This window comes from Spermophilus citellus, assembly GCF_964194105.1.
Source record: "Spermophilus citellus genome assembly, chromosome: 4".
Taxonomy (NCBI): Eukaryota; Metazoa; Chordata; class Mammalia; order Rodentia; family Sciuridae; genus Spermophilus; species Spermophilus citellus.
The window spans coordinates 181,421,215-181,435,558 of record NC_138185.1 but is presented as its reverse complement, the minus strand read 5'-3'; the positions used below and the strand labels follow the sequence as shown (position 1 = coordinate 181,435,558).

Here is a 14,344-nt window from a genome sequence, read left to right as displayed (position 1 = left end):
GAGAGAGAATTTTTAATATTTATTTTTTAGTTCTCGGCGGACACAACATCTTTGTTTGTATGTGGTGCTGAGGATCGAACCTGGGCCGCACGCATGCCAGGCAAACGCGCTACCGCTAGAGCCACATCCCCAGCCCCCAATCAATTCTTTTTTTTTTTTAACTACTACTACTTTTTTTTTTTAGAGAGAGAGAGAGAGAGAGAGAGTGAGAGAGAATTTTTAATATTTATTTATTTTTTAGTTCTCGGCGGACACAACATCTTTGTTGGTATGTGGTGCTGAGGATCGAACCCGGGCCGCACGCATGCCAGGCGAGCGCGCTACCGCTTGAGCCACATCCTCAGCCCCCCAATCAATTCTTAAAACACAACTTTTGGACATTGGTGCATTGGGGACTAAGCCTGCAACACACGAGTCTTTGTTGGACACTTCATACCTGAATCATTCTTTTTCTTGATCGACTTTACAACATTGAATGTTGTTAATCACCTTTTTTCCTTGATTTCCATTATACCGTCTCTTCACTTTTAACTATGCCTTTCTTGTTACCATAGTCTCTTTTACTGATCTCTTTCTCAGCCCAGCATTTTAATGATTCTGTCCTCAGCCAGTGTTTTTATCATTCTGTTCCTTTTTGTGCTTTACCTACTACCTGATGATGATGGTGGTGGAGGGTGGTGATTTTGTAGTCATTAGCTGTTTCCTGAGCTCCAGGTTTTAATAGTAACCACAAATAAGATTGTCTACATCATCAATTCTGGAAATTTTTTTGCATATAGAATTAGTAATTGTAGCCATATCAAGTATTTACTCTGCCAGGCACTATGGTGAACACTGAATATATATAAACCATTTAATTATCACAATACAATTAAGGGATAGCCCATTATTTTCTTTTTCAGACCAGCAAAATGAAGTACAGGTAAGTTGAGTAATTTGCTTACGGTCACTAACAAGTGGAGAGGCTGGGCTTCAACCTCAACATTCTGAGTCCACATTCGCAATCATTAGCTGTGAGACGTAGTGACTCTCAAGTATTTGAAAGTATTTTTTGTGCTTGGCAAGGAGAAATATATATGAATAAAAGTGCCAGGTAAATGTATTTCAAATTAATATATGAAAAGAGTTTCCAGCCTGGGTGTGGTGATGCACACCTATAACTTGGGGAGTCTAAAGCAGTATAATCACAAATTCAAAGTCAGCCTGAGACCCTGTCTCAAAACATACCACAAAAAGAAAAAAAATTATAGATATAACAAAATGGCATAGATTGCCTTAATTTATGTAATGGGTCATCTCTTCTATGGTTATTAAGACAGAGTCTAAACAGCAGTTATTAAGGGATGTTATAAAGATAATGCAGACATAACAGAAAATTTTGTCTAAAGACCATCCCATTCCTGAGATGGTATGCAACTAAAACCAGAAGAACTGTACCTTGTATTCCGAGTGATCAAAAAAAATAAACAATAAAGAAAAAACTGGAGGGAATTAACTTCTACTACATGTGTTTCTATAGAAAGGATTAAAATAGGAGTAATTACTTGATATGTACTAATGTTTTTTTTAAATAGGACCTTCCTCCTTCTGTTACATAGCCTAAATTTATGAGTTAACAATTAATAGTTATTTAAGATAGTTTTAAGGTGAATACCTCTCTTCTTTTTTGGAATATACCATACACATCTGGTATGTAGAGGGCATAGAAAGGGTAGACCTAGGAGATATGGAGATAGTGAACATGGAATTTCATAGTTCTCAGAATGTTCTTATTTTACCTAAGGATACTGTTAAGTATCCTTTTGAATATATTCCCCTAAATTTTTAAAAAATCAAATGCATACATGGCAAATGATAACATTTGTTAAATCTGCTTGATGGTTTGCTCATTTATTATACCTATTTTTTTGTATAAGATTTTGTAGTTTAAAAAGAACAGAAAGATGAAGTGTGGTTATCCCTTTAAAAAACATATCTGCCCAACTCTGTTTTGATGATGAATGGCAATTTTATGTTAAATGAAAGTAATTGACTTTGCCTGCAGAACTGGACAGTACAGATGGTGCCAAGGTTTTTAGTAAGCAACCAGGAAGAATCCAAAGAGTAGCACGAGGATCAGGTGTATCAACAAGAGACGTTCAGGAACTTTTGACACAATATACCAAGTTCGCACAGATGGTAAAAAAGATGGGAGGTATCAAAGGACTTTTCAAAGGTAAGAAAAATAAGCTCATCATTAATTAATAGACTGAAAAAAGTTGAGAAACTAGTAAAGTTTAGTACTGAATTATTAAAAAATTCATTGCTGAATTTCATGTTTGTTTAGTAGTACCAGGATTTATAATGTGATACGATTTATTTGCTTTCAGATTAAAGATAATAGACATTAATATGGAAAAAAATGAATGATTTTGTTTTTATGAACATATATTATTGTAGAAAATTTAGAGAATATAAAGCATAAGAAAATAACTGAAAACACACTCTACTTTTCAGAGAATAGAATCCTACAGTGCTATTGCAAATAACAATTGCTATAACTACTACTTTCTGATAAATTGTAATTTTTTTATATATTGCCAAATATTCCTGAAAATATAACATTTAACTATTGACTAGAACTATTTCAGTTATGCATGTGTCTTTTTCCTTTTTTCTTTTTTGTGGTGCTGAGGAATTAACCTAGGGTCTCACATGTATTAGGCAAGCACTGTACCACTGAGTATATATCCTTTGCCTTGTTTTATTTTTTGTGTGACTTTCTATACCAACTGGAATTCATTTTGCTGTGTATTATATAAGATAAAAGATAAGTTTGTTTTTCCAAAGAGTTGATCAACTCTTTTAGTCCTCTTTTAAATTACTTTATATAATGTAAACACTTATTATAATGAATTTTTTATTTAAAAATACTGTTGATTAGGCAGATATAAAGATGAATAGTTTCTACAAAGAATGAATATTAATAGATTTAATTCCCTTTGGTTTTGCACACTTTCCTTATTTTCGTTGTTTGGCTATATTTTCTCTTTTGTGACATGACAGATTTAAAATTGGTTATAATTTCCAACATCCCAAGCCATTTTATATTGTGATTAGTAAACACATAAGTCAGATTTAACATCATCTTCAAGTGACCCTGACTATTCTTGATAGAATTACTGAAGATCTATCAATCAAAACTTAGATATCTAAGCATTGGTTCATAGATAAAGGCACAACCAAGATGAAATGGGCAGTGAAGGTACACTCATCGTTATCACACTAAAAAGTTTAATTTTGGGGGGAAGTTTTAAGTCCTGAAAAAGAAATTCTTAGAACAAATTACCAGTAAACACAGAATTAACATCTTCCACAGATTAATTCTGCTTTTTATCACATAAACATTTTATCTTTCACTAACAGCCTTTTTTTTTTTCCCCTTTCATGGTACTGGGGTTTGAACCCATGGACTCTATCACTAAGCTACACCCACTATCCTTTTCATTTTTATTTTGAGATAAGGTCTTGCTAAATTGTCAGGTAGGCCCTGAGCTTGTGATCCTCTGCCTCAGTTTCCTTAATCCCTGGGATTACAGACATGGGCTACCATTTACAGACTTTAACTGTTAGTCTTAATTCACATAATTTATTTAGATTGGTTGGCTGTGATCAGAGAGAATCAAGGGCAGCTTTGGTTTGTTTTTATTAAATGCTCTGAGAAGTACCAGTTAATATTCCTTTTACATAAATAATTTTGCTGAAGGAGTTCTACTCATTCATTATTGTTGCAATGATAATCTCTTTTGCTTCCTGTCTCAATCTCCAGTACCAAAACCAAAAAACTTTATATACATATATACATACATACATATATATGTATATATATTATAATTTATATTATATATATATATATAATTTTTTTCCTATTCTTAAGTTCTCTTGGATTGATACTTTCAAATTCTTTTACTAGTCATGCATTCTCTCAATTAATCCATATCTATAAACTCAGTATTTCTTCTGACCTTTCCTCATATCACTATTAAGCAACTATTGTTGTAACTTATAGTTAATAACTATTATGTGCACTTTGTTATAGTTACTCATATCATGAACAGATATGAGTAAAAGTGTTAGAAAAAAAGTATAGCTTTAAGAAAATCCTTAACATGTTCTTCTATATAGAATTTCATTTGTTATTCCTCAAAAATATGTAATTAAAATAAACATAGTAGGGAATAGGTAGTAATGGAAATAATTGTGTCAAGATGATAAGATTATAGGTGAATATTATCTTTTTTTTTTCATTTACTCACTTCAAACTTTCTCTGATACCGTGATTATATTAATCTTATACTCATTCAAAATATCCTTTTTTCAGGTGGTGACATGTCTAAGAATGTGAGCCAATCACAGATGGCAAAATTGAATCAACAAATGGCCAAAATGATGGATCCAAGAGTGCTTCACCACATGGGTAAGTATAAAGTTGTTGCCAATAGCTAATATATAGTTTAACTGATAAGGATTGAGTTTTAATGGTAATCCTTCTATTATGATAGTTTGAAAATCTTTTCAAAAGATATGTATTTTGAGGGAAAAGGTCATAAGTTAATGTTAATAGTATTAGATAAACTGAAGTTTTATTTATTCCTCTGCTGTGTGATTTTTGAGCAAACTAATCACCTTTTATTAATTCTTGTTTCTAGTGATCTTTTGTCCTATTTTGGAACTGTATATTTTCAGTGATGGGTCTTCGAAATTATATAAGAATTTTGAACTCCAATTCAATGTGTAACCTTTGAAAATTCCCTTAAACTTTGAATCTTGGGTTCCTTTTTTTTTTGGTGTTAGGGATTGAACCCAGGGCCTTGTGCATGTGAGGCAAGTACTCTACCAATTGAGCTATATCCCCAGCACTAGTAGGTGTTTAATAAATGGTGAATTCTTTTTTTCCTGGAAGTCCTTTGAAATAATGCCCCCCACCCCCCAAGTTTTAAGTAACACAGTTCTCTTCATAAGAAGACTCTTGATCTTTTCAGAAAAAAAAAATTTTTGTTTAGATTTATTTACTCTCAGAAAGGTACTGTTCAATGGTACTGTTTTCTTATTTCTCACAGGAATTTGAGGTGGATTATTTATTCTCTAATAGATTAGGATTCTGGTGATAATACCAATTTTTAGTTGATGTGTTCTTTAAGGTTAACTATTGCAATCAGAATATGATGTGTTTTTAGAAATTGAAGTACTTGTTAGGCAAAAGTTACAGATGTTTCAAGTTCTGCTTAGTAATTATCTGTTTTCTACTTTAGGTGGCATGGCAGGACTTCAGTCAATGATGAGGCAGTTTCAACAGGGTGCTGCTGGCAATATGAAAGGCATGATGGGATTCAATAATATGTAAAGAAGATGCCTTAATATAAACTGACTTGGTTGATTACATTATTTGCTGAGACCTCAGAGTTTTCCCTCCATTTTGCAAACAGGGGAAAAAAAAAAGAGTACTTTTCTTGCCCTCTTTTTCCTTTTGTGTTTTCCCTTTCTTTCTTCTTCCCTGCCTTCTTTTGATATATGGGAGGAATATATGGTTTTTGTGAAAATCATTATATTTCTGTTTGAAAATTTTTCTTTTAGTTTTCATCATCTTAACACTTCTTAAGTTAAACAAATCATGATGTAAAATTTTAGTACTTAAAGGTTTTTAATTGTCTCAAAGGCCAAGCATTACATTTGTAAACAAGTCCTGGTCAGTAAGTTACATGATGTCTCAATAAAAGTGCTGTAAAATAAACTTCAAAATGGTTATAAGTTAAGGGGTTGTTAACTTTCTTTATGGTTTAAAAGGATCAGTATATCAAAAAAGAAAAGATAGAAAAGGCAGTAGATAAATGTCATGTATAACTATGCCTAGAAATAGACCTTTGGTGAGAAATATAGTATAATAATTTAACCATGAGTATTAGGATGTTTTATTTATCATAGAATAACTAAAGATATTTTTTTGCCATGGAAAAATCTTAGTGCTTCCATTTAGATTGAAATTGAGAATTTGGTTATAATTCACAATGTATGATGTTTTGTATACAACTTGTGTTTTTAACCTATTTTTAAAGCCTTCATCTGTTAATCTTTGATTTTTAAATTTTTTAATTATTTATTTATTCTATTCGTTTTTTTGCATTGCTTGGAATTGAAACCAGTGGTGCTCTACTACTGAGCTACATCCACAATCCCTTTTGTTTTTTATTTTGAGACAGTGTCTCATTAAGTTGCCCAGGCTGACCTTGAACTGAGACTCTCTGGTCTCAGTCTGATGAATTGCTGGGATTACAGGCATGCTCCACTATTCCTAGCTTTTTTTTTTTCTTTAATATATTTAGTTGTAGATGGACACAATACCTTTATTTTATTTATTTATAAATAATTGGTAGAGGCAAGTGCTCTACCATTGAGCTACACAAACCTAGATCATGCCCAGATTTTGAAAAGGCTCTACCAGAACAACACTACCTTGAAGTATTTGTTTTGCTTTAGTAGTATAGACGTCCTATTGTGAGATTGATCTGGTTATTTTGCCTTGGATTACTACATAGTTCATTGAGAACAATGTTTTTTGTTTTTTGTGTTTTTTTTTTTTTTTTTTTTTTTTTTTTTTTTTAAGAAAATGGGGGTTTTGCTTAGTTGCGCAGGCTGGCCCTGATCTCTTATGCTCAAGTGATCCTCCTGCCTCAGCCTCCCAAGTAGCACACTGGACTACCAGTATGCTTGTACCTGTCTAGAACAATAGCTTTTAAATTAAGTATGGAATTAATTGAAAATCCTAGAATAATTACTATAGCTATTTATTATTGACATGAAGATAATAGAGGGTGTAACAATGTATTTTGACAAAGGATTGATTTGTAGGAGGAAGATTTAAACAAAAGAAATAGCTAGTTTTTATAGAATTATTTTTTTATGAGTCAAGTGTCTTAAAAGGTCTTAAAAACCAAAGTATCTTTTAAAAGAAATTACATAAAGAATACAACTGATTTTCTTTTTTACTTGAGAAAAGATTTTATATTCCAGTAAATTTTTTTACCAGATAAAGACAAAAATATCCCTACAGAACATTGTATCACTGTAAAACTTATGTGTTTTGGGTTCTGAAGAAATGTCATAGCAAGGTCCAGCTATAGAAATTTGACAACAGAGAAAATATTGTTTTCCAAGTAGTTCCTAATTAAACTGTTGCATACCACTTTTCTGGGTATGCATTTTTTTATTTCTACTCTCAGGAAATCAATTTTGCATTTTGACCAAAAAAGAGAAATAAGAGTCTCTTTTAGCTACAGTAACCCTTGTAGCGTCAGCATAGGTTTTAATATTTCTCTGTGTGTTGTAAACTGTTTTTTAGAAACTAAAATAACAGTGGCAAAGGACAGCTAAAAGTGCAGAATACCTCTGTCAGCTTTCATTTCTTTCCTTTTGTGTTAATTTGAACAATTTTCCTTTTATTTTTCACTATTTTTAAATTGTTTCCTTAACTTTTTGATATTTGATATATGCCGTATTTAGGCCACTAGCTAGATCTAATATTTATTGTACAACATTGAATCCTCCTTAAATTTTATTATAATCTTAAAAACAAACATGGATTAAGAATAGTGTCAAGATTATGATGCTCATTGTATTCTATAACCAAAAAGAAAAAGAAGGAAAGTAATAGAAACAAATTGCAAAACCAAGAAAGGGCAGATTTGATTTAAATGTGCTATATATCAATGTTCTGAAAGTACCATTTTTGCTGGCATATTTAAAAATGTATTTATATACACAGTGCATTGCAATCTAATAGAGGAAATTTTTGGAAATAAGTACTTTCATCTTGTCTAAGTGTTGCATAAACTATTATTTTGTTCGACTGAATACATAATTATTTTGATGTGACCTTGAATAGAAATATAGTATCATAACTAAAAAGAGATTTAATGTTATCAGCGAATACTAATAAACAGATAGCAATAAACTCAGAAAATTTAATGGAATTAAAGTCCCATATCATGTATAGTAATGTAAAGGTAAAATTTATTTCAATAAAATTTATTTTCATTTATTTCAGTAAATTAAAGTTTATTTCAATGAATTTAAGATGTACAAAATGCAAATCACAAAATTCAAGTGAATTTTTTATAAGTAACTTTAATATATATGAATATATAAACAAACATTTTGAGTAAAAATGGAACAAAGCATTTAAAATAAAAATGTGAGCTGACTACAGTGGTGCATGCCTGTAATCCCAGCAATTCAGGAGGCTTACACAGGAGGAATGCAAATTTGAGGCCAGTCTTGCAATTTAACAAGACACTGTGTCAAAAAGGATTGGGGGGCTGGGGCTGTAGCTCTGTGGTAGAGCACTTGCTTTGCATGTGTGAGGCACTGGGTTCTATCCTTGGCATCACATAAAAATAAGTAAAGATATTGTGTCAATCTACAACTAAAAAAATATTTAAAAAAAAAAGGACTGAGGATGTAGCTCAATGATAAAGCACTTGTGGGTTCAAGCCCCAGTACCAATAAATAAATAAATAATAAAGCGAAGGAATTTCAATTTGGTGTTTATATTACACTAAAGGAAAGTATTTTACTATTTGAATACAGAGAACAGCCAAATAATTTGAAAGAACTTTTAACAAATCTGTGTCAGTGAAAATTATGGTTAAATAGCAACATAATTGTTGATCTTTCTCAAAACCTAAAAATAATCATTAAATAAAACTATGTAAATAATCATATCCAAATCAGAAAGCCATCATCACAGCTCAAATCTAGATGGTTTTCTTTATCACTGGCGTTCACTGGATTAGAAACAAAGTCATTGTCTTTAAAATTCTGCTTCAAATTCTAGATGCCATTTTCTAAATATTAATTGTTCCATTGTACTTGAACTTAATGGTTTTTTTTTTTGTTTTTGAGATATGAATTATAGGAATGAGAAATTTACATCTCAAATGCCGAGGGATTAATTTAAACTTTAGGTCAGCTGTGTAGGCTGTGATATTTTATTGTAGTAAAGTAGTTAATTGATGTAAAATTTTGCTGACAATTTTTCCTCCTGCTTTGCTACTAACAGTAGATAATTGTGCTCAATTTTGAGTGGTTGCTTACCTAAGACCCTAGGCTTCTAATCCCTTGCATTGCCCTTTTGTCTGTAATATGGGCATATTGAGGACAAGGTAATTTTTATGTATGAGGAAGTGAAAATATTCTTTATGATACTTAGGATGGTGCTGCTATGGAAGTTCTTGTTTTTGACATGCATATACTACTTTTTGCAGTTCTCATTTTTTTTCTCTCTTCATTTGAAGAGCACATTATATCTTTTAACTTCACTTGGATTAAAGGTTCTCATATTTGCCTCAAATAAAGCATTTATCAGTATTGGTTGGATCATAAGGAAAAACAGCTAATAAGTTGCACAGTAGTATCTGCTTGTAAGAGGGGATAATTTAGCTGAACTTGCATTAAAATTCCCCTACTTGGGACTTCAGACTCCTCTGAAACTGTAGTATAAAGGCTTTTTCTACAAAGAAAAGTAGAAATGAGAGCCTAGATGCCATCTCTTTTCTTAAATTTTTCTCCAGAGGTCCCATGTCTGCATTACGTGGAGAGAACATATAATGGCTTCATATTTCCACATTTGAGGAATCATGCTTACTTGCTTTTTGTGCTTTTATAAATAGAAGGGGAAACTTGCTTGTCAGGGACCCAAAAGAGGTAGGAATTTTTGATGTGTATGATCATCAGCTGTTCTTTCTGATCTTGGGAAATCACTTAAGGGATAATAATCTCAATTCTTGCAAAAGCTGGTACAAGATACAGCTGCACATTTATTGACACTGCATTTGATAGGAAATAGTTGATGTGTGTCCCTTGATTTTATGCAATTTTCTTATTTTGTTAAATGAAACAATGTGATTTTGCCCTGTGATGAAAGACTGGGCAAATTATCATCTTTTAAAGATCAATAATATTTTAAAGGATATATATACACACATATGTACATATAAATGTATGTGTATATGTATATATGTCATATGAAAGTCTTATTTGGTAAACATTCCTGGTTATCAAATTTTATTCAACTTTATTTGCTTAGTCTTTACATAGAAATGGATAGATCCAAATTTACATTTTTGGCATATATAACATTAAGTGATAAATTTAGACTACACTTGTGTTTTCAAGTAAATTATAATGCTTGAATTTATTTTTTTCTCATAGAGCTACAGTACTGCTTATAGTATTACAAAGTAAAAGAAGGAAAATTTTGGCATATTGCTTTTGTTACCTGGGGATTGGACCCAGGGGTGATCAACCACTAAGCTATACTCCTATCCCTTTTTATTTACTTATTTTTATTTGTGACAGGGTCTTGCTAAGTTGTGAATGGTGGCCTCAAACTTGTGATCATCCTCCCAAGTAGTTGGGATTACAGATGGGTGCCACTGTGCCTGATTTTTAGTTGAGCTTTCACAGTTTGGAAATAATGACAAAAATATAAATGCTCCCAAGATAAAACCACTAGACTTTCTGTGCTTTTACATTGCTTTGAATTGTTCATATGTAATAAACTGCTTTTCAATTGCATATTTGTGTGAAAATTACCATTTTTTAGGAGATATTTTTGTTTATGTTGGAATATCACTTGCTTTTTTTTTTTTTGGTACCAGGAGTGAACTCAGGGGTACTTGACCACTGAGCCACATCCCCAGTCCTATTTTGTATTTTATTTAGAGACAATGTTTCACTGAGTTGCTTAATGCCTCACCATTGCTGAGGCTGGCTTTGAACTCTAGATTCTCCTGTCTCATCAGCCTCCTGAGCCAATGGAATTACAGGCATGGACCACTATGCCCAGCTATAACTTGCGTTTTGAATTGTCAGTAAACTAGGAAACATTCAGTATTTGTAAACCATAAAAATAGCAGCAGTGGAAACTGTAATTTATTGTTTTAATTGCCAACTTGGAAAATAAATCACGGTTTATTCATAAACATCCCACATTTTTAAGATTGTTGCTTACCCTTCTTGCCAGTAAGAGGGAGCAGATTTTAAATATATGTTAATGTAGAGCAGTGTTGTTATGAAGGCCAATTCATGAAATCTTTAACAATTGGCTTTTTGTTTTCAATTTATTGCCATTTGGTTTTGCTGGTTTTGAACTGTTTCCACCTTTTGCTAATGCCACCATAGGGACTCTGATCATGTTTGTTTATATCTTCAGCAAGCTAACTTGGTTGATTATATTGCCAGAATGTAGATTATTATGGATTTCTAATTAGTTTTTTAAATGTAGATGGTTTTCAAAGAATTGTTCTTTGTATTTAAGATTTTTGCGGTCTGGGGTTAAGCTCAGTTGGTAGAATGCTTACCTCCAATTCACAAGACCCTGGGTTCAATCCCCAGCACCACACACAAAAGAGTTTTGCATTTGCTCTTTCAGTTTATCATGATTGTAGTAAATAGGATAGAAAATGTACAAGAATACTACGCAGAGGGCAGACAAAAAAAAACTTTACATAGAACAGAAAGGGACATTTAAGGCTCTAGGGGTGTTGGATTTGCTGATGCCATGCTGAATAACATGCTACATCATGTAACATTGGAGGAATTTCTGAATTGGGACTGGCATGAAAATGGAACTTGAAGTATCAAATGATGGATTCTGTGGCCAAAATAACATGTATTTTGTTTTTGACCTCTACATAGTAGTGAAAGTTTCATGCTAAAATAGTATAAAATTTACCTGGAAATGATCCAACTAATGTTAAAGTCATGCGCTAATAATTGCAATCATGGTTTTCCAATTTGGTGGCACCCTGGGAAAATTGGAAAAGTCCGGGATTCCTTCTCCCTGCCTCTTTTTACATACACAACTCTAAACATTGATAAAAATATTCCTCATATTTACCACAGAGTAAGCTTGCTACTGCTCATAATTTACTGTCCTTCAGGCTTTAACGCTTTTTCTACAGAAAAAAAAAATTAAGTATTTCAGACAAATGTAAGCAGAAAGTTCTCTACAGGTTTAATGCGATGCCAATCAAAATCCCAACGGCATTTGTTGTAGAAATAGATAAAGCAATCATGAAATTCATATGGAAAAACAAAAGACCCAGAATAGCAAAAGCAATTCTAAGCAGGAAGTGTGAATCTGGAGGTATAGTGATACCAGAGTTCAAACTGTAGTACAAAGCAATAGTAACAAAAACAGCATGGTACTGGTACCAAAACAGGCAGGTGGACCAATGGTACAGAATAGAGGACACAGAGACTAATCCACAAAGTTACAACTATCTTATATTTGATAAAGGGGCTAAAAACATGCAATGGAGGAAGGATAGCATCTTCAACAAATGGTGCTGGGAAAATTGGAAATCCATATGCAACAAAATGAAACTGAATCCCTTTCTCTCGCCATGCACAAAAGTTAACTCAAAATGGATCAAGGAGCTAGATATCAAATCAGAGACACTGCGTCTGATAAAAGAAAAAGTTGGCTACGATCTACATATTGTGGGGTCGGGCTCCAAATTCCTTAATAGGACAGGTAATAACAAGAATAAACAAATGGGACTTACTTAAACTAAAAAGTTTTTTCTCAGCAAGAGAATAAAAGAGGTAAATAGAGAGCCTACATCCTGGGAACAAATTTTTACCCCTCACACCTCAGGTAGAGCCCTAATATCCAGAATATACAAAGAACTCAAAAAATTAGACAATAAGATAACAAATAACCCAATCAACAAATGGGCCAAGGACCTGAACAGACACTTCTCAGAGGAGGACATACAATCAATCAACAAGTACATGAAAAAATGCTCACCCTCTCTAGCAATCAGAGAAATGCAAATCAAAACTACCCTAAGATACCATCTCACTCCAGTAAGATTGGCAGCCACTATGAAGTCAAACAACAATAAGTGTTGGCGAGGATGTGGGGAAAAGGGTACACTTGTACACTGCTGGTGGGACTGCAAATTGGTGAGGCCAATTTGGAAAGCAGTATGGAGATTCCTGGGAAAGCTGGGAATGGATCCATCATTTGACCCAGCTATCGCCCTTCTCGGACTATTCCCTGAAGACCTTAAAAGAGTGTACTATAGGGATACTGCCACATCAATGATTATAGCGGCACAATTCACAATAGCTAGACTGTGGAACCAACCTAGATGCCCTTCAATAGATGAATGGATTAAAAAATGTGGCATCTATACACAATGGAGTATTATGCAGCACTAAGAAATGACAAAATCATAGAATTTGCAGGGAAATGGATGGCATTAGAGCAGATTATGCTAAGTGAAGCTAGCCAATCCCTAAAAAACAAATGCCAAATGTCTTCTTTGATATAAAGAGAGCAACTAAGAACAGAACAGGAAGGAAGAGCATGAGGGAAAGACTAACAGTAAACAAAGACGAATGGGGGGAGAGAAAGGGAGAGAGAAGGGAAAGCATATGGAAATGGTAGGAGACCTTCAATGATACACAAAATTATAAGAGGTTGTGAGGGGCAAGGGGGAGGGAAAAAATAAGGGGAGAGAATTGAACAACAGCAGAGGAGGTAGAGAGGGAAGATGGGAGGGGAGGGGAGGGGGGATAGTAGGGGATAGAAATGGTAGCAGAATACAACAGTTACTAATATGCCATTATGTAAAAATGTGAGTGTGTAACCGATGTGATTCTGCAATTTGTATTTGGGGTAAAAATGGGAGTTCAAAACCCAATTGAGTCAAATGTATGAAAGATGATGTATCATGAGCTCTGTAATGTTTTGAACAATCAATTAAAAAAAAATTAAGTATTTCAGACAAATGTAAGCAGAATTCACCTTTGGGGTTCTTATTTTAAAAGGTGTTTTGGCTGGTCTGTCATCCATGTTAGGAATGGACTATGCAGCATATGCCAGGCATTTTTACATAGTAACCGCATCTTATCAGTACATCAGTAGCCTTTGACGCTCAGCACGCAACTGTTCTCATTTTACTTGTAAGAAAACTAAGGTCTGGGAGGGTGACTGAGGGCGTGGCTGGTAAGCTACTGCGCAGAAATCCGCACGCCTAGCTTAGTTACAGGTACGAGGCATGATGTCATGGGTGGTGCCAGGCGGCGGTTCCGCGAGCTCCCGACGTGGGCCTGGCCGGAAACAGTGCAACAGAAGGCCCCGCCCCGATCTGCCCGGCGCGAGCCGGGTGGTTGCGCCTCCCAAACCGGTCAGCTGGGCCCAAAGGTGCCGAACCTGGCTAGCGCGCTCAGGCTAGCTCCGCCCCTCAAGTCGGCCCCACCCCTCACGGTCCCCAGGTCGCTCCTACAGTGACTT

At 33.8% G+C, this 14,344-nt stretch overlaps 1 protein-coding gene across 1 annotated transcript in view; it reads left to right on the top strand.

The window, feature by feature from the left end:
• Window positions 1–6,615, top strand: part of SRP54 (signal recognition particle 54) — a 41,319-nt gene extending 34,704 nt beyond the window's left edge. The window contains exons 14-16 of the mRNA XM_081291281.1: window positions 2,045–2,215; window positions 4,361–4,456; window positions 5,292–6,615. Of these exons, the coding sequence (XP_081147407.1) occupies window positions 2,045–2,215; window positions 4,361–4,456; window positions 5,292–5,383 (359 nt within the window). The 3' untranslated portion in view covers window positions 5,384–6,615. The remainder of the gene's footprint in view (window positions 1–2,044; window positions 2,216–4,360; window positions 4,457–5,291) is intronic.
• The last annotated feature ends 7,729 nt before the right edge of the window (window positions 6,616–14,344 follow it).